The sequence below is a fragment of the Arachis stenosperma genome, chromosome 5 (assembly GCF_014773155.1).
Source record: "Arachis stenosperma cultivar V10309 chromosome 5, arast.V10309.gnm1.PFL2, whole genome shotgun sequence".
Lineage (NCBI taxonomy): Eukaryota > Viridiplantae > Streptophyta > Magnoliopsida > Fabales > Fabaceae > Arachis > Arachis stenosperma.
Window position 1 is genome coordinate 56780643 of NC_080381.1, and position 21236 is coordinate 56801878.

Consider the following 21236-nt stretch of genomic DNA (forward strand, 5'->3'; position numbering starts at 1 on the left):
ATTTTCTTAAGAGAAAAATGATTTTGAAAATAAAAATGTTGAGAGTCGTAAATGATTTTACAACGGTGGAATTTTCTTGGTGCAATTTGTTTTCTCGAAACCAAAGATTGCTTTTACCGTTGGCACTAAAAACCAATGCACAGAGAAAAAACGGCTATATTCAAATTCGAGTGTTCTCTAACATTACAAATGCATTCCTTAGCTCTTGAAACATGAATGAGGGGAAGAATAAACACAAATGATTAAATGAACCACTATTAGATACTACGAAAATATTGTGGCTCGGCATTAAGCTTCCGATATGAGGGCACTGCGAAGATCGCCACTGTTTGATGAGTACTGAGTTGGAAGTAACGCAGGGTCTTTGTAAGCGTTTACCAATCCGTCATAAAACAAGGTCATTGTGGCATCGTTCTCGTCTTCCCTATCCCTCTTTATCAAACTCTGCTTAACATAAACACAAATCGCAATCATAATTAATGGATTGAATGCAACATGCAACAATCTTATGTTCTTTTAAGCCCTGTTTTCTAAATCCCACAAGATTCGAGATAGAAATATACAGGGATATACTAGGAGAGAAAAAATTGTTTGGAGGATGATATAAATATAAAAAAAGAGATGAAATGTCTCTACCTGGGGACACTTGCCTAATCTAGAAATGTCTTTACATTTTCTATCATGAGACATTTACCAAAACATAGCTACAAAATTGTTGCTTTTTTTTGAATTTATGTGAGCTTATTTATTCAAGATAATTTATAGGACGTAATTAAGAAGTTAGTTCATGTTATCTGTTTTATTCAAAGTTAGTTATAGTTGCATCTTGCATGTGCAATTAGTTGAGCAGCCTTGTATAAAAGGAGGACCTCAGCCTATTAGTTGTTCGATTAATGCAATCTTCTCAATAATTCTGCCCAAAAAATTTAATAACTCTGCAACCAAAACTCCTTCCTTCCTTTTTCTTTTTAACAAGGAAAAAATTCTACAGTGCTGGGGGAGAACTTCATCCACACCTAATGAAACTACCGGATCATAACTCTAGACTAGACACGTATTTTGGAGCATCAATTTCCTCTAAGCTTTGTTGCATTTGAAGCAAAAGGGGGACCCACATTTCATAGCTTTTGTTTGACTGTGATCAAATTAAATTCCACTGTAATTTGGGCATTATAGCTAGTTGGCTAGACATTATAGTTTGTAAATGACAAATTTGAAAAATTATTTAATACTTTATGTGTTTTTTTTTATAAAGAAGGTAAGCACGATCCATGGAACCCTTGCCAGATATTAACAAGGTACCCCTCTGTTGTGGTCCAAGAAGAGAAGCATGATCCATTGAAGCCTCATCAACATCAAATCAAGCAATTTTCTTTGCAAGAAATCACAATGCACCTACAAGCTACGGAAGAGGCAGAGCATGATAAAAGAAAGACAAGTCGTTGTAGCAGAGGAAGGGGAATCAAAAAGTCAATAAACCACATCACAACAGATCCAAGATTCGAGCAACAATCTAAGTCTGAATTAACACAAGTTCAGCAACTCTTAGCGTTGCTCAACAATCAATCATACAAGGCATACCCACTAATAGACTCAACTGAAGTAGCAACTCTAATAGGTACGATATGCGACTATCAATGTCAATGTTAATGTTAAATGTTCCATTAAATTGCTAGATATTTGATAGTTTTAAACTCATCAATGTCATTTCCATCACCACACATATTGCATGTGATTTAGATATATTTCCTCCGTTCACACCTCAAAGAAATTTAGTGTCTCTACCTAATGTGATAATTTCGGTGGGAGACTCATTGGTATTGTCACCCTAAACCCTAACATTACATTGCGCAATGTATTGTATGTTCCTCAGTTCTATGTAAATCTATTATTGGATTGTTCTTTTCTAAGAACTACCTCAATTACAGTCACAATTAGCTCTAGTTTCTTTGATATACATGACAGCTCCTTGAAGAAGCTTGGAAAGGGTGAGTTGCAAAGTGGATTATACATGCTGAAGTCAGAATTACTTCTCCCTCCCAAAGATTCCTTGTTAAGTCACACAAAGAGTCAATTCAATTTGTGTAATTATGTTCCTTGGCATTCTCATTTCAGTCATGCTTGTCATTACCAATAGCACAAAGGTTCAATTGAAAAATATGTCCTTTAGCGAAATTCAGAAAACACTTTTTGACCATCAAAACCATGTCATTTGACCTTGTACATCCCCACCTATAATGGAAAGTGATATTTCTTAAGCATAGTTGATGACTTGACCAGATTTTGTTTTATTTATTTGCTATATAACAAATCTGAACTTGCAGGTTTTCTTAAGACTTTTTACTTACTAATTGAAACTTAGTTCAACACAAAAAATAAATGCACGAGATTGGAAAATGCAAGCAAATTGGTAATTGTTGAATTCCTGCAAGAGAAAGGAGTGTTGCATCAATTTGCTTGTCTTTACAGACCACAACAAAATACTCTAGTAGATAGAAAACATCAACATATTTTGAATGTGGCAAGTGAATTGTTTTTTCAATCACAAGTACCTATCCCTTTTGGGGAGAATGTGTCCTCACTGTTGCATTCATCGTAAACCGAATTCCAAGGCCCCTGTTCAACATGAAATCGCTATTTGAAGTGTTGATGACGAAACAAACTGCTGCAAAATTTTCTCTAAGCTTTCTAATTTTTTATTCTCTTCTGTAGTGATCCTGCAGGATCACTTTCCAACTGCCTTAGAGTAAGTGCACGATCACTCTGCAGGATGTTGCGTACCACTTTGGGTTATGCACCAATGGAGAGCCAGTGGGTGGATGCTTGATAGATTTTCAGACATGGTACCAGCGCTCGACGTATGATTCGGTAAACGAGCTCCTTGATGCTAGGCCTCTGCATGCTCAGCAATAATAGTAGTGTAACTTTAGACATCATAAACTGGCTTACTAATATCCAAGATTCTGGTGGAGTGCAACACAAAGATTCCAAGGACATCATGATGCAGCTTGCCTGCAATGCATGTGGTACTTTGCTCGATCAGACTCAACGACCCTGTACTCAGCATTCTTCCGAATGTTATAATTCTTCACACCTAGCATGACAGCCTCTCTGCTCTTAAATCTATGTCCAATGCGAAACTCCACACCACCTTTTGTGTTGTAATCATCTCCCCTCGTATTGGAAAACGGAATATTCTCATACATCGCGTCAAGATTTAGCATGTGATAGTGGCTAGGTACAACTGACAACTCCGGAACTAGCTTTGGGGCAGGCAGAAGATTCCAACTGTTCCACCGACCGGGGTTTCTGGTACAATTCCTCATCATCCCCAGATGAAGCACTTTCATTGCTCTCGGTGACGTATTTTTCATCCGACTGCTCACTAATCCACCTTCATGTGTCTCACAGGATTAGCACAATGTAGAGGTGGTGGTACAAGAGGTGGGTCATCTTGGACAAAATTCGAGTGTCCAGAACTATCACCACCTACGTCACCAATCTCCGCAAAAAGCTCCATCACTTGTTGGGCCATGATTCTTCCATGGACATCAAACATCAATCTCACATGCACATTGCCATCCAACCAAAAAACACGAAACCGAAATACTCTACTCCCCATCGGTGCTAACAACATATACCCAACTCTTCCAACTTCCTTTGTTCCATTAGCACCCAAACTCGTCAATATTAGGCTCTTCAACTCAGACAAAGAACCTAATCAACAAGTACACAGTAGAATAGGACTTTCACTCTCAAAACTAACCCCATCATTACCCAATCTCATATGACAATTAGGATATAAACTCACGAAAATATATTCAGACATTCTTACTAAACCTGTTGAGAGAATAGAGAAGAAAAAAGGGTAAGATGAAGTGATTTGCTTGTGACCAAGACTACTACTTACAGATCCATTTATGGCTGAGTTAAATTTATCATACTATATCTCGTTTACAATATAAACGACTTTAGTATGGCTTTATCTTGTTTACAGTATAAACAAGTTGATAACATTCGTATCTCGTTTACATTGTAAAGGAGATATGTTGAAACCCTGCTTCGACACGTGCCTCGTGTGCACCCAATTTCTTTGTCTAACAAATATATCTTATTTCGTTTATAGTGTAAACGAGATATGTGTATTATCGACTCTTTTACATTGTAAACGAAATAAATAATAATGCTTAAATTGGTAATTTACTTGCAAATTACGTATATGGGTAAATAAAAGAAATAAACTATTTATTTAAAAATAAAAAACCATCTTTAATAAACTATTTTTGAAAAATAAAAGTTTTACCAAACCGAGTCTTAGATTCATGGCAAAAATCACCACTATTAGAGTTCACATCACTGCAACCGCAAAGTATTGGAACCTACTTCAATTGGACATTTAAATGCAGACCTCTTTGAAGAAGTATACATGGATTTACCTCTTGGACGCTCAAGAAGGAAACAAGGGCAAGAGTTATTATTTTTCATTCTGCTCTAGTTAAACAAGGATTCAGTCAACGCAAGAGTTATTATTTTTCATTCACAACAGCACAAATTTTCTTCTAGTCTACGTGGATGATATCGTCATAGCTGGACAGTAAGCATTACCAATGTAAACAAAGTACAAGAGAAGTTGAAAAGATATGTTCAAGCTCAAGACACTAGGCGATCTCAAGTTTTTTCTAGGATTAAAACCCGAAAGATCTAAGATGGGAATTTACTTTTCCTAAAAGAAATACACACTCACTACTAGAAGACACGAATTTCCTGGATTGCAAACCTGCTATAATTCCCATGGATGCTAATTTGAAATTTAGAGATTCAGCAGCTGAGCATCTCCCAGATGCATCAGTTTACAGAAGGCTCATTGACCAATTGATCTACCTTATTATTTCTCGTTCTGACATCACTTTTGCAATTACCAAATAAGCCCAACATATGCTAGATCCATGAACTCCCCATTTGAGATGAATGTTGTCCACCAAGTGCTGAGATACCATAAGGTAGATCTGAGACAAAGGCAACTCTTCTCAGCAAGCTCCAAGTTTAATATTTCGGTATATGCGTCATATTGCGGGAGTTGCATTGATCCCAGGTGCTCCACAACTGGGTATTGAACATTCTCGGGGATTAGAGAGTTTCATGGAAGACAAAGAAGCAAACCATCGTTGCTCCACAAAATCTGAGTGCCACGCCATGGCTAATGCCTTATATGAAATAGTGTGGATCATTGGACACGTTAAATTCGTCAACATCCACATTGATTCAGTTATGCTTTTTTCTGACAACAATATGGCCATAAATATGGACACAAACCCTGCTCTCCATTAGCAATCAAAACATGTGGAGATAGATTGTCATTTAAATGAGAGAAGGCAGGGGGAAGGACAGTGAAGCTCCTCTATACACCAAGCAAGCACCAAATAGCAGGTATTTTAACAAAGCCCTTACATGCTCCTCAATTTCAGTTTCTCATGGCCAAGTTAGGCTTATATTGATGTATATGCTGCAACTTGAGAGGAGATATTAGCTTATTTATTCATGATAGTTTATGGAAAGAAGTTAGTTTTCTGTTATCTGTTTCATGACTAGTTAGTTACAGTTGCATGTGCAATTAGTTGAGCTACCTTTTTAAAAGAAGGATCTCAACTACTTGTATCGGTTGTTCAATTAATGTAATATTCTCAATAATTCTTCCTACATGAAAGAGTACAATGGCGTCGTTTGATTCATGTAGCCGACCCCACTTAGTGGGACAAGGCTTTGTTGTTGTTGTTTTTGTCTCAATAATTCTTCCCAATAATCTCTCTTCTAACATATACTGTAAAAAATTTTGGAGACTAATAGTCAGTTTCCAGATTTGAAATTTACCTCTGCAGAATATGCGACAAATATTGGTAGGAACCGTTTCCGACAGTACTCGTTAAAGAGAAGCGTGAGGATCGGAAGAGGAACTACCAAGGTGGACGCTAGGGGAAGTCTTTTCAGTGCAAAGATTCCCACTGCAATGATGTGCATGAGTACCATTGAAAATATCATTGAATTGTGCACGATCGGCCAACATTTCCCAGCAGTTTCATACTTTGGTGCATATACATTCATAAACTGTGACATATATAGACAGAGGATCAGTACAAGTCATATATGAATACTAATTTCATATATAAAAACTACTTTAACTTTTCAGGATCCCAAATAAACCAAAAGAAAATGATCCTTGCATAAAATTAGTCATTATAGAAACTATTTATGGAGGAAAATCAAATAACCAATCCAGAATTCGATAGATATCAGAATATACACTGAAGAAATGCAAACCTGGTTGCGGAACACGATGTATGCCAGGCACAGATAGGCCAATAGGAATGGTAAAATCAGTGGAGCCAAAAAGAAATAGATAATGCCAAGAAGTCCAAAGAAAAGGATCCTTGGAACATCCCTGTGGTATGGAATAGATGGGACTTCTTCGAATTCATCACTCGGACTTGTGAAAGGCCTTCTTATTAAACTGAAAATCAGAGGGATTATACGGAATAGTTCTGATGACACACTTGTCCATCCTGTTGTGACAACATAAGCAATGAAAAATGATGCCTACAATCAAACAAAAAATTAGTTAATTGCCTAAAAGCCACAAAATAAAAAATTTTAAGGACAGTAATGTCTTGTATATTGTTCAAAAGTCATAATGAACAGACAACGAAAGACATGCTAAGATCAAATTAGTTATGGAACATGAAACATAGTTTGAGTGTAGACCATTAGTTGTTTTACCATATGGGAATAATTTGGATAGTTTTGTGAAACTTTGACATTTGAAAAGAAAATGTTACCCAACTTGCACCAGATATTTTATATTAGAATATAGATTAAATTATCCTGGAGGATCTTATAATTTTATCCAACTTAATTAGTTTCTTAAAATTTAAAAGCTTGTGTCAAGTCTCTATTGTATAAAAAAATTTCATTAAGTCTGTATTCTTGAAACATTTCTACTCAAGTTCCTATACTCTACAAATATTTTCAGTCCAGTAGAGTAAGAACTCTGTGATCAAATCTTTTAATTGCAAAAGAAAATTCTGGAAAAAAAAAATCATCATTTAATACAGGTGCATGATGACAAAAGTTTTAAACCAGAGGAACCTAATTGAAAAATATTTGTACCATATAAGTACTTGATTAAAAATGTTTTAAATATAGAGGCCTGATTAAAAATTTTTGTACAATATAGAACTTGCTTATAAACTTCTAAGCTATGGACCAAATTAAAAATTGAGTAAAACTATAAGGACGAAAAGATTGCATTACAACTGGGAGAAAAATCGTCCAACCTGCGCAGGAACTGCAGCAGCCAGCTTTGAAGGAATGCCCTTGGGATCAAGCAAAATAGACAGCATAGATAGAACTGACCCAGAAAACACAGTTGCAAAAAACACATTCCATATTGTGAACCACAGAACTTTCTTAGTTGCACTCAATTCGATAGAACTATGCGAGATGTGTCCTTGAATGGAGGAAAGGAACTCCATAACAGGTGGCACTAATTTCAGAAACAACTGGAGAATAAGGCTGGGAAGGTATCCAGTAATCACTTGACTCACAAATTTTCTGAAAGATAAAGATTCACCAAAGGCTAACTAATTCAGCTTTATAAAATTGAGAAGACAATACATTAAGCTAAAACTAGCGATGTCAACAAATTTAAAATACATAGCATCACTATTAACCAAAAGAATAGTTAGAATGAGATTGACCGTTATGAAAATTAGAAACGATATGCAGATATTTGACAACAATTTAGCTTACATTGTCAGAATAGTAGTCAAGAAGGGAAATAAAACTTCCAGTTGACTAAGGTTGGTAAGCCCTTGCACAAACACAACAGGTATAAGGAATAAAATGGTGAAAAGAATACTTGCAGCTACAACGACCAGTTTAGAAATCCATCTTTGCATGAACGACTCGGAAAAGAAAGGCCAGTAAACATCATGAGGTTCTGGAGCTAGTTCAGTATTCCACAGGGTGGGATTGATGGACTGCTGCAAACTGGAAGCAGTTGCAGCTCCAAAACGAGTTTTGAAGAACACAAAGGCAGCTCGAGCTTCCTTGCATATATAAGAACAGATTTAAATTAATAGAATGTACTTTAAATCAAGAATGAAACTATATCTCATTTTTGGAAGAAAAAAATAAAAGAAAAATGAGAACAGAGAGATTGGCACATACTTCTCCTGCCAATAAAACCTTTGACTGCTTCAACCTTACATTCTCCTCGATGTCCTCTAACTTCTTTTCGTAACGCTCTTGGAGATTACTTTTCCGTCCACAAAGTCCAAAAATGCCACAACAATTATGCTGTGGCAGAGTGGGATCCGAATCCGACTGTAACCGAGTAATCCTTTTATATAATTGTTTGGATTCATTCTGCATTGAACGAAGGGAAAGGTATGCAAATGAGTTCCATAATTCTTAGAGATGAAAAAGAAATACAGTCTGCAAAAGCAGTTTGCTTGATCAACAGCATAGCATTCACCTTATAGCTGTGTGCTAACAGGTTAACAAGCATTTCATAGAGGGGAAGAACTAATTAGGCCAAACATGAAATCTCAATCAATAATTTCTATACAAGCATAAAGGCAACAGAAATTTCAGTAAATCTATATAACTTAGTCAATTATGGTAAACTTCAAAGTCAGATTATAACTGTCTCTGAGGTTACTACCTAGTATTATTAAAAAGTTGTTAATTAGTTATTCAATATTGTACTCTGAATATAGGAGTAATAAGTAATTTTGTATTTCCCTGAAGTTGCTGATCACACGAGTTTATGTTATCCATACTATGATTCTTAGGAAATACTAAAAAATCTTGAGTGACCAAATAAGTAGAACAGAATCAAAGCCACAAATTTTGAACCCCTTAAAGAAGATAAAATATAAATTTACAAAAACTAAAATCTCAACGCGGTACTCACCAAGAGTGTCCGGATTTTACTTGTGCGGTGAACAACCACATGTGACAGGTATATAGAAGGATAAAGGTCTTTAAAGAAGTTCTCAACACTATCACTGATGCTGCAACCGGGGTAAGTAGGAGTGCTGCGGGCCAAAATGGTAAACTGATGAGGCTGAGGTTTGGATGAATAAAAAAACGAAATTCTTCTTGAAGATATGTATCTATATTCCTGGAAATTGAAAATATTGTTGACAAATGAGTAATGAATTCAACTGTTGCTTCTCAGATAAACTATATCAACTTGCATACAACAATCAATGAATAAGACAACTATTATCATGTTATTATTTTTCTTTTTTCTTTTTTTTTTAATATTCTATATACCAGCAAAAGAAATAACAAATATTTATGCATTGCATATTCATCTTAAAATGTGTCTCTTGCTTCTCTGCATTTTGGAGGTTCAAAAATTGACTTAAAAAATCATCCTTGAGACATGTCATGTATGTCCCTATATTTCAAAAGTATATAAACTATCTTATAACTATGAGGACAGTGACGGTTTTAAGTTTTTGGTCTCTAACGTCTGTATCTTGTTTGTGTCAGAACAACAACCAAATGCTACCTAACCATGGGGAAGACTTCCATGAGCGACGAGATCATGGACTTACATAAAACAGTAGCAAGCAAATGAATCCAGTGACAAGATATATAGCAGAGAAGTGGACCCACAACCTGAAATAAAAATGATAATAGGACAATAAATCTAACATAAATCCCAATACCATATTGCAAAGTAAGAAAAGATAAGTGCAGAGTAGATAAACTCTTCTATAAATAAAGTTCAGTTCTCTAAGGCCACAGCTCAATTAAGGCAACAAAAGTATTGAGGTAGTATTCACCAGTTAGAGCCATTGTCTACATTTGATATGGTGAACACATCCAAGGAGTTATTGGCGAAGTTGGTGATGTCGAAATCTTGTTGGTTACTTCCCCAACAATTTACTGGAAGAATGACAAGGATCCCAATAATCCCAGCAAAGGTAAAAATTTTCAAGCTGCGCCAAAGAAACACAAGAACTCAATTTAAATAAGATATGACTTTAATTGCCGAAAGAACATTGGAATTTCAAGTGTGAGTAGTTTATTGCAACATCAATTGTGTTCCGATTAAGGTTAAGGTTACATACTCCCTGAAAGAATTATTAAGTGCTCCAGGTTCCCTAAAAGAATAGATACCTGAATGTTATAATGCACATAAACACAACACCGTCTAAGCCTGATAAAGATAACAGTTCCTCTTCAGAGAGCCTCCAAGCTTTTCCAACCCAACCTGGAGAAGGTATTAGTCTTTCCATGTTGAAATGGCTTCGCCTCCTAGAAGTTCCTTTGGCCAGAAGGCGCGGCACATAAACTTCATAATTGCTGGGTTGTTTCCTCAATATGGAATACAGAATGAAGAACAACACACAGAGGGCAGTGTTGATCCCAAGAGAAGTTAACAGAGCAGAGACAATCATGTTTCCCAATGAAACAAGATCGCTAAGGAACCCAGAAAGTTATGACTCTGCCTTCTGCAAGAAACATAAGTGGAAAAGCAAAGTCAAAGAATGTTCAAATTTGAGTTAAGTTTGGAAATAACCAATTAGACCTAATGTGTGTCATGAAATTATGCTTTGTCTAAATCACTAGTACTTGAAGCCTCTTTGTTCCTCCTGCATACAGATTTTATTACCGGTTACTTAAAATAGAATCCGAAAAATATGTCTGAGAAGTTGCCTCTCCACATGTGGGAGACAAACTCAAGAACATCATGCAGACCAGCTTGCCTACCACTCAGACTAATCCAATCTTGGTTAGATTATTTGATTATAAACTAAAAAGAATATAAAGAAAAGCTATATCGTAAGTTGAAGTAAGTGTATGCATTAAATCACTAAGCAAGCTCCAAGCACACAATGGGGTCATAGAACCACAATTGAGTTGCACAAAAGAGCCCCAAAAAAAAAAGTAAATGCAAATACAAAGTGTTGAAATTGACATTGACATGCAATGTGTATTAAGACAGTACGACACCCACATTCAGAAATTCCCAAAGTACGGCAACTAGTTATACTAATAATGAGTAGAAAGTAGAATATCGGTTTAAGAAAAATGGATATGAGGGCGCAGACAGTGAAACAGAGAAAGAGATGAAGTAAGAGAAAGCTTACCAGTTCCTCTTGAAGTTGAAGTGAACAAGAAGAGCATTCATTTATGTGTCTCCCAAGTTCTAGCTATTCTGCCAACAACAGTTTTGACAATATAATAAAACAAATATAACTAAAATCATGAAAATGCTCGGTTATCATTTTATATTTCTAATTTACAAATAAAATATGGCAATAGAACAATACTCATTTACTCAACAAAAAGGGCAAAAGGTGAAAGTGACCAATACCATACGTTCATACCTATGATGGAATAAGTGGAGAATACAGTTGAAAGGTGGTTTTTTTTTTTTTTGGTCATGAGTTGAAAGGTTGTTGAAACTTGAAATGGTCAATGACTCAAACGCTCAACAAATGGTTTGCTTTGCAACTGTCAGTCACTAATATTTTGTTGGCCTAATCACAAATATGGACACTTTTTTCCTTTGTTTAACTATATTTAGGAATACAAATTGGTCTAGGTCCCATCTTTTCCCTTTTTCTAGGGCAGGGCAAGCAAAATTGAAAATATATAAGCACATTACAATAGTTAGACTAAAGGTTAAGATTTAATTTGGTAAAGTTTTTATTTTAGGATCGTTATATATTTAAATATTTTTTTATTCAAATTTATTTAAGTAGGTCTAAGACCATCTTTATTAGACAATTTATCTCAGTCTTTATTTATGGCCCACCTGTTATAAAAAGTAATTTTACATCAATTTTTGTGTTATAAACAATAAATATGAACTCAAAGTATCTCTCTCTTTTTTATTAGGAGGGACTAACTTTAGTCTCTATTATGGTCCTATTTAATTAATTAAAGTAATTAAAAAATATATAATTACTATTTTTTATAATAATATTTTTAAATTCATAAATTTAAAAATAATTTACTGTTAAAAAATATTAATATTAAAAAAATCATATATAAAAATAATACACAATATATAATTCAAGATTATACTAATTTGTAAAATTACTTAATATAAAAAAATATAGTTAAATTATTTTGTAAGGTGCAAAAATTAAATTTATTTTTTTATGTAAATAAATTTAATTAATTATAATTTAATATAACAATAAAAATAATATTTAATGTTGATTTAATATAATTATTTATATTAATTATTATTTAAATAATGAATATAAATAATTAATATAAATTATTAATTAAATTAAAATATAACTATTTAATATAATTAATTATTATAATTATTAATAAATTAAACATGATTAAGTTATTTACTTTTTTCAATAGATAATTAAATTATTTAATTAATTATTGTTTAAATAATTAATATAAATTATTAATTAATTAATTATAATTTAATTATTTAATTAATTATAATGTTATATAAATATTTTTTTATAATAACTTACCATGTGGCAAGTTATTATTGGAGGAAGAAAATCCCTGTTCAAAATGACTCACTCGTGCTTCTCTATTCTTGGATAGTGTGCATGGATTATTGTCTCTTCTTTTCCAATGGCTGGTCCCTGCATATGTGAGAAAGAGGGCTTCAACTTTTGGCCCGTTGGAGGTGCTCTAACACCAACAAAAATCACTCTCATTAAAAGAGTGTCATTACACGCGCTTTTTCTTCTTCTCTTTTCTCGCGCTTCAAATACACGCATACGTCATCTTCTTCTTTCAAATTCACGCATATCTCATCCTCCTCCTCCTTCTTCTTTTTCTTTGCACATGCAGATAAGCAGATTCTTCTTCTTCTTCTCTTTCGTTATCGTCATCACTAACAACACTAACATTTTGCTAATGAATTATTTTTTCAATCGAATTGAATGGAATGCAATTGCTAAATTGAATTGAATTGAATTGAATTGACGCAGGTGTTCTGAATGGAATTGAATTGATCTAAATTGTAGACACAGGTATTTTGAATTTGATTTTATATAATGGATAATGTTTCGTTCATTTAGTACTATACAATTGTTTCACCTTAATAACGTGTTCGATTCATTATGCAAAAAGTTTTTTTGAATTTGATTTTATACAATGGATAATGTTTCGTTCATTTAGTACTGTACAATTGTTTCACCTTAATAACGTGTTCGGTTCATTATGCAGAAAGTTATTTTGAATTTGATTTTATATAATGGATAATGTTCCATTCATTTAATACTATACAATTGTTTCGCCTTAATAATATGTTCGGTTCATTATGAATTGAATTGAATTCTTTTGAATTGAATGGACACAGGTGTTTTGAATTGAATTGAATTGATAATCTCTAAGAAGAGAAGAAGAAAAAGGAGACGAAGAAGGAAAGAAGAAAAACCTGCGTGTGCAAATTTGGAAGAAGAAGCGTGATTTGAAAAGTTGTTACAACAACTTGGATAGACTTGGATAAGGATTTTGCTTGGATGTAGAGTTTTATTCTTTTTATTTTTCGAAAGTAGCTTGTAAAAACTAACTTTTAAAAGCTGATTTTTTAATAAGTGTAACATTTATGTTTGGTATATTAAATTAAAAATGACTTTTAATAAACACAAACAACAATAATTACGTTTGATAAAATAGTTTTTAAAATTTAAAATACTATAAGAGACAAATTTAAGTGTTATATTTGAAAATTAGTTAATATATGGAGTTATATTAGACTTTTAAATTTTGGAAAGCACATGCTAACTTTGAAAATTTTCACCTTAGATGCTTTCAAAAGTATACCGATCTTTTAAAAACTACAAGTACAAGCATATAGTCTTTTTTATTTACTAAATACAAAATGAGGAGCTTGTCACCTCTTCAAAAAACTTTACCTATGGTCTTTAAAGTTTACAACCAAAATAATTAGCTCTGTGTTGTAGTGTTCCATATCTTAGTCAACTACCGGATGTGTGTTGGGTTTGACATTATAACTGACAAGTAAGCTTACGGCCATTAGGACAAGCATGCATCATATGCATTTGTTTGCTTTTGTTTGGGTGTGGACATGTGTTTGGTTTGTCTAACCATATATTTCTGTTTAACTGCTAATTGTAATACTTGTTATAATTGCTCTCTAATTGTGTTTGCTTTATGATGCTTATTGTTTGTGTATGATTTTACTATTGAGACTTGAGACTTGGAACTAATGATGATTATGACTATGGGAATGAATGAGATTGGTGGTAGTTCAGAATATGTTAAACTTAACAAATTAACTCCGTATTGATTAATGTTCATGATTGATTTCTTTGATTTTTATGAGAATGTGATAATGTATTAAGATTAATGAGACTGCTGATGATTCTTTGAGACTACTGAGATTTATTGAGACTATTGAGATTTACTTAGAATATTGACACTAATGAGATTATTAAGACTTATGAGACTTAAAACATTGATCAGGATGACTGTTTAGTACTAACGAGACTAGTAATGGAAAGAGTACAATTACTTTAAACGAATTTACCCTTAAACGGATTAGTTTGACCCTAGGTTTTAACATTGTATGTTTGGATCGGAGATTAGGATTGCCTAGCAAGTTCATGTCACTTTATATAGTCTTTATTTGGAAATATTACCCTACTGGAAACATTTGGGTTCTCACCCATCGTAGAATTTTTGTTTTTCAGATACAACACGCGACGCATCTCACTAACAGTGCGGGACTCGTTGGTGAAGCGAAGAAGACTTAAGACTCTTTTGAGATATATTTTGTTTCTTAGTATTATTCTCCACCTTTGAGCATGTTATTGTATATTTCCTCTTAGAGGTTTTATTTTGGAAAAATAGGATGTTATTTTGTACACTTTCTAGATTTTGTAATACTTTATAGTCGGTGCTTTCTGTAACATTGTACCACATAGAGCTTTATTTTTAAGTCATAAATCAAAGGTGGTTAGGCATTACGACACCTAAAAGAAATATATATATATATATATATATATATATATATATATATATATATATATATATATATATATTCACTTCACTAATGAGTCTTGCAGTCTCAGTGAGATACGTCAGGTCTTATTATTTGAAAAGTTAACAATTTTTACAACGGGTGAGAACCCGAAGGTTTCCAGTTGGATAATAGTTATAAATAGAGACTGTGTAAAACTACATGAACCCACTAGGCAATCCTAGTATATAATCACACAAGATTCAGGTCTAGGGTCGTTTCTAATCCAAACAGGATTTATATAAGTTTCACTGCCGTCTCCTGTCACCACCACACTTTCACCATCCTACAGCCACCTTTAGAGATAATTTTTCTATAGTTTTGTGTTTTTCATATTTTTTTGTTTGTTTACAATTTCTTAAGTATTTTCTTAAATTCTTGATTAATTTTTTAATAAAGTGTGTGATTAGAATTTGTATGTAACACCCTACTATTCAAATTCTTATACTCGAGTCATAAGTCAATAATAATAAGGTGGTACGACCCTTAAGGTGGATTTTTAATACATAAATATAAGTATAATTGAAAGGAGTATTAATCGAGAAGCCTGAAAAGAGTAAAAATAAAATCGCGAAGTCGTATCGCTCATGTATCGACAAATAAAAGATAAAGCGTGAAGTCGAAAACGATATAAGGATAAAGGCATAAAGGAGATTAAGAGGAAGACAATACATAGATATATAACATAAGTAAATAGCCACTAATCGCGACCCGCAAAGTTTAGGCCAGGCAGGGTACAGTATGAGAGTAGTTGACAACAGTATCTCCTAATCTCTCTCAAAAGAAACATAAGAGCCTCTATAGGCAAATTCAAAAGAGTTCAATACATAGTATAAGCTTTTCAAAATAAAGGTGGAGAGATTCTAAGCAAAATATAAAGTAGAGAATATAAGGATCTTCGCCGTCCCTCAGATGAACCATAGCTCACTTCTGAGCACCTGGACCTGTATCTGAAAAACAAGAGATATATACGGAATGAGAACCCCCGACCCATGGGTTTCGAGTACAGTAAAAGTGCCAAATAAATACAATGCACTGCAATAAAAACTCACTAAGCATCCTCAACTTCCTTTCACCAAATATTCATCTTATGTTCTCGCTAGTCCATAAATAGGCAACTGTCATAAAGGAATGCTAAATCAAATTCATATTTTTCATGCTTTCCAACTTTCTCACTCTCTAACATATTAGAATCAGAATCACAAACAAAACCACCACCAGGATTTATGTCTCAGCAATTCCATGTCAATACCTCATATCCTCACCTGGAGCAAGTGAAATCACTTCACTGCATCTACCCAGGGAGCTCAAACTATTTCATTCTCTACCTGGAGCAAGTGAAATCACTTCACTGCGTCTACGCAAGGAGCTCAATTACCTCATTCAATAATCATCATCATTATTCAATTACATCATCAACTCATCTGATCAAGAACAGCCCTCAGAATCCACCAACACCAGCATGAAGGACCTCTCAGTTATACAAACACAATCAATACAAGCAAGTAATACACAATTAAAGTACAAGTAGAACAAGTAGCACATAATCAAGTAACATAGCATATATGATATAGCAATCCAAAACAAATAGGCAAACCGAAATAATTCAAACATATGCAAATGATGAATGCCTGCCCTATGGCTAATGAGTCTCATATGTTGGTTATAAAGCCAACCCGACAAGTCCTGGTAGCTAACCATTGGACTGTCCCTCTGTCGTGCATCCCCAACTCGAGTTATTCTCAATCATAATCATACAACACCCACACTGGTGTTTATCTACGGGGGCGAGCTCATCCGGAGCTTTCACAGTGTCCGGTGATAAACCCCGATTTTGTGGTTTATCTTATGCTTATTTTAGAGAATTTATTCACCTTTTCCCACATTTATTCAATGAAATAGTATGGTTTTGTAATTCTCCTTTGAATTTTGCTTAAGTGTAAAAACATCCTTTTTAGGCCCTTAAATTGGTGATTTTAACTCACTTTAATTCCATTCAATGCCTTGATGTGTTTGTTGAGTGATTTCATGTTCATATGGCAAGTATTGGATGGAAGAAATGAGGAGAAAAACATGCAAAGTAGAGAATGCATGAGGAAACAAGAATTGGGAATGCATCGATGGGCGCGCACGCGCAAAAGTGATTTCGCATAGAAAGACGCACGCGTACATGATGCGTCCGTGCGGATGAAGAAATAGCCAATCGACGCGCACACGCACATGGCGCGTACGCACCAATACTTGCACGTGACTCACTTAAAGGCAAAACGCTTGGGGCGATTTTTGAGCAGCCTAGGCCCAATTCCAACCTGTTTCTGAGTGTATTTCATACAAAATTGAAGCCCACGCAAATAGGGGAGCAATTGATTGTAGCTTAGCATCATGAAGTTTAGTTTCTATAGAGAGAAGTGATGAGCGGATAATTTATACGCTTTTTGGCATTGTTTTTAGGTAGTTTTTAGTAGGATCTAGCTACTTTTAGTGATGTTTTTATTAGTTTTTATGCAAAATCCACATTTCTGGACTTTACTATGAGTTTGTGTATTTTTCTATGATTTCAGGTATTTTCTGGCTGAAATTGAGGGACCTGAGCAAAAATCTGATAGGAGGCTGAAAAAGGACTACAGATGCTGTTGGATTCTAACCTCCCTGCACTCGAAATAGATTTTCTGGAGCTATAGAACTCCAAATGATGCGCTCTTAATTGCGTTGGAAAGTAGACATCCAGAACTTTCTAGCAATATATAACAGTCCATACTTTATTCGAGCTCAGATGATGCAAACTGGCGTTCAACGCTAGTTCCATGCTGTATTCTGGAGTAAAACGCCAGAAACACGTCACAAACCAGAGTTAAATGCCAAAAACACGTTACAACTTGGCGTTTAACCCCAAGAGAAGCCTCTGCATGTGTAAAGCTCAAGCTCAGCCCAAGCATACACCAAAGTGGGCCCTGTAAGTGGATTTATGCACTTAGACTTATTTCTGTAAACCTTAGTAACTAGTTTAGTATAAATAGAACTTTTTACTATTGTATTAGGAGATCTTTGGACGTTTAGTCCTTAGACCAGAGTCTTGGTTATCCTAGTTCCCTCTCTGGGGCCGGAACCAATGAACACATTTATCACTTATGTATTTTCAACGATGGAGTTTCTACACACCATAGATTAAGGTGTGGAGCTCTGCTGTACCTCGAGTATTAATGCAAAGTACTATTGTTCTTCTATTCAATTCAAGCTTATTCTTATTCTAAGATATCCATTCGCACCCAAGAACCTGATAAATGTGATGATTATGTGACGCTCATCACCATTCTCACTTATGAACGTGTGCCTGACAACCACTTTCGTTCTACATGCAAATAAGCTTGAATGAATATCTCTTGGATTCCTTAATCATAATCTTCGTGGTATAAGCTAGAATCCATTGGCAACATTCTTGAGAATCCGGAAAGTCTAAACCTTGTCTATGGTATTCCGAGTAGGATTCAGGGATTGAATGACTGTGACGAGCTTCAAACTCGTGACTATAAGGCGTGGTGACAACACAAAAGGATAGTAAATCCTATTCTTACATGATCGAGAACCGACAAATGATTAGTCATGTGGTGACAGCGTACCTGGACCATTTTTACTGAGAGGACGGACGGTAGCCATTGACAACAGTGATCCCCCAACATACAGCTTGCCATGGAAAGGAGTAAGAATGATTGGATGAAAGCAGTAGGAAAGTAGAGATTCAGAAGAAACACAGTATCTTCATGCGCTTATCTGAAATTCCCACCAATGAATTACATAAGTATCTCTATCTTTATTTTTTGCTTTATTTATCTTTATATTCGAAAACCATTATAATCATTAGAATCCGCCTGACTGAGATTTATAAGATGACCATAGCTTGCTTCATACCAACAATCTCTGTGAGATCGACCCTTACTCATGTAAGGTTTATTACTTGGACGACCCAGTACACTTGCTGGTTAGTTGTGCGAAGTTGTGAAGAATGTGTGTGAACCAAGTTTTTTGGAGCCATTGCTAGGAATTATTCGAGTTGTGAAAAGTATGAGTCACAATTTTGTCTATCAAGTTTTTGGCGCTGTTGCCGGGGATCGTTTGAGTTTGGACAACTGACGGTTCATCTTGTTGCTCAGATTAGGTAATTTACTTTTCAAAAAGTTTTCAAAAATCTTTCAAAATTTTTCTTCTTTTTCGTTTTTCCACAATTAATTTTTGAAAAATCCAAAAAAAATTATAAAATCATAAAATCAAAATTTTTTTGTGTGTTTCTTGTTTGAGTCTTGAGTCAATTTTTAAGTTTGGTGTCAATTGCATGTTTTTACAATTTATGCATTTTTTCGAAAAATTCATGCATTGCATTCTTCATAATCTTCAAGTTGTTCTTGATAAGTCTCCTTCTTTGATCTTCATATTTTCTTGTTTTGTGTCCTTTGTTGTTTTTCATATGCATTTTTTTAATCTATAGTGTCTAAACATTGAAAATTTCTAAGTTTGGTGTCTTGCATGTTTTCTTCTCTTGAAAATTTTTCAAAAATAAGTCTTGATGTTCATCTTGATCTTCAAAGTGTTCTTGGTGTTCATCTTGACATTCATAGTGTTCTTGCATGCATTAGTTGTTTTGATTCATAATTTTTATGTGTTGAGTCATATTTGTGTTTTTCTCTCTCATCATTAAAAATTCAAAAATAAAAAATATCTTTCCCTTATTTTACTCATAAATTTCGAAATCTTTGGGTTGACTTAGTCAAAAGTTTTTAAAATAAGTTGTTTCTTGTTAGTCAAGTCAAGATTTCAATTTTAAAAATCTTATCTTTTCAAAACTTTTTCAAAAATCAAATCTTTTTCATTTTTCTTTTATATTTTCGAAAATTTTTTAAAATTGATTTTCAAAATCTTTTTCTTAATTTTATTTCATAATTTTCAAAAATTTTACTAACAATTAATGTGATTGATTCAAAAATTTGAAGTTTGTTACTTTCTTGTTAAGAAATGTTCAATCTTTAAATTTTAGAATCATATCTTTTAGTTTCTTGTTAGTCAAGTAATCAATTTTAATTTTAAAAATCAAATCTTTTTAATTTCCTTTTCAAATCTTTTTCAAAACAAATCTCAATCATATCTTTTCAATCATATCCTTTTTCAAAATCAATTTCAAAAATCTTTTCTAACTCCTTATCTTTTCAAAATTGATTTTCAAATCTTTTTCAACTAACTAATTGACTTTTTGTTTGTTTTACTATTTCTTATCTTTTTTAAAACCACCTAACTACTTTCCTCTCTCTAATTTTCGAAAATCACCTCCCTCTTTTCAAAAAATCTTTTTATTTAACTAATTGTTTTAAATTTTAATTTTATTCCTCTTTATAAATTCGAATTTTAACTTTAATTTAAAATAAAAATAAAAATATTTTTCTTTTATTTTAGTTAATTTTCGAAAACTCCTCTCTCTCATCTTCTTCTATTTATTTATTTATCTACTAACACTTTTCTTCTACTCAAAATTCGAACCCTCTTCTCCCCTCTACCTGTGTTCAGATTTTCTTCTTATTTTCTTCTACTCACATAAAGGAATCTCTCTACTCTAGTAAAGAGGATTCCTATTATTATTTTCTGTTTCCTTCTTTTTCATGTGAGCAGGAGCAAGGACAAGAACAATCTTGTTGAAGCAGATCCTGAACCTGAAAGGACTTTGAAGAAGAAACTAAGAGAAGCTAAAATACAACAATCCAGAGAAAACCTTACAGAAATTTTCGAAAAAGAAGAGGAGATGGCAGCCGAAAATAATGACAACAACAATAAACCAAGGAGGATGCTTGGTGATTATACTACACCTACTTCCAATTTTTATGGAAGAAGCATCTCAATCCCAGTCATTGAAGCAAACAATTTTGAGCTGAAGCCTCAACTAGTTGCTCTAATGCAATAGAACTGCAAGTTTCATGGACTTCCATTAGAAGATCCCTATCAATTTTTAACTGAGTTCTTGCAGATCTGTGATACTGTTAAGACTAATGGAGTAGATCCTGAAGTCTACAGGCTCATGCTTTTCCCTTTTGCTGTAAGAGACAGAGATAGAATATGGTTGGACTCACAACTTAAAGATAGCCTGGACTCTTGGGATAAGCTGGTCACGACCTTCTTGGCCAAGTTCTTTCCTCCTCAAAAGCTGAGC

The 21236-nt window shown here is 33.9% G+C and overlaps 1 protein-coding gene across 2 annotated transcripts; it reads right to left on the reverse strand.

Annotated features, from left to right (window-relative positions):
* Positions 1-202: 202 nt before the first annotated feature.
* Positions 203-11253, reverse strand: LOC130982545 (CSC1-like protein At1g69450). Of its 2 annotated transcripts, none has more exons than XM_057906582.1 (11): positions 11166-11253; positions 10192-10526; positions 9855-10010; positions 9624-9687; positions 8972-9181; positions 8224-8421; positions 7804-8102; positions 7329-7605; positions 6316-6591; positions 5869-6102; positions 203-444 (listed from the first exon to the last, which is right to left on the reverse strand). In XM_057906582.1, the coding sequence occupies exons 2-11, from the start codon at positions 10470-10472 to the stop codon at positions 289-291; spliced, it is 2151 nt and encodes a 716-aa protein (XP_057762565.1). In that variant the 5' UTR covers positions 10473-10526; positions 11166-11253; the 3' UTR covers positions 203-288. The 2 variants fall into 2 exon arrangements, with proteins under 2 accessions (XP_057762565.1, XP_057762566.1); XM_057906583.1 differs by lacking the exon at positions 203-444 and adding an exon at positions 4496-5503.
* Positions 11254-21236: the final 9983 nt, after the last annotated feature.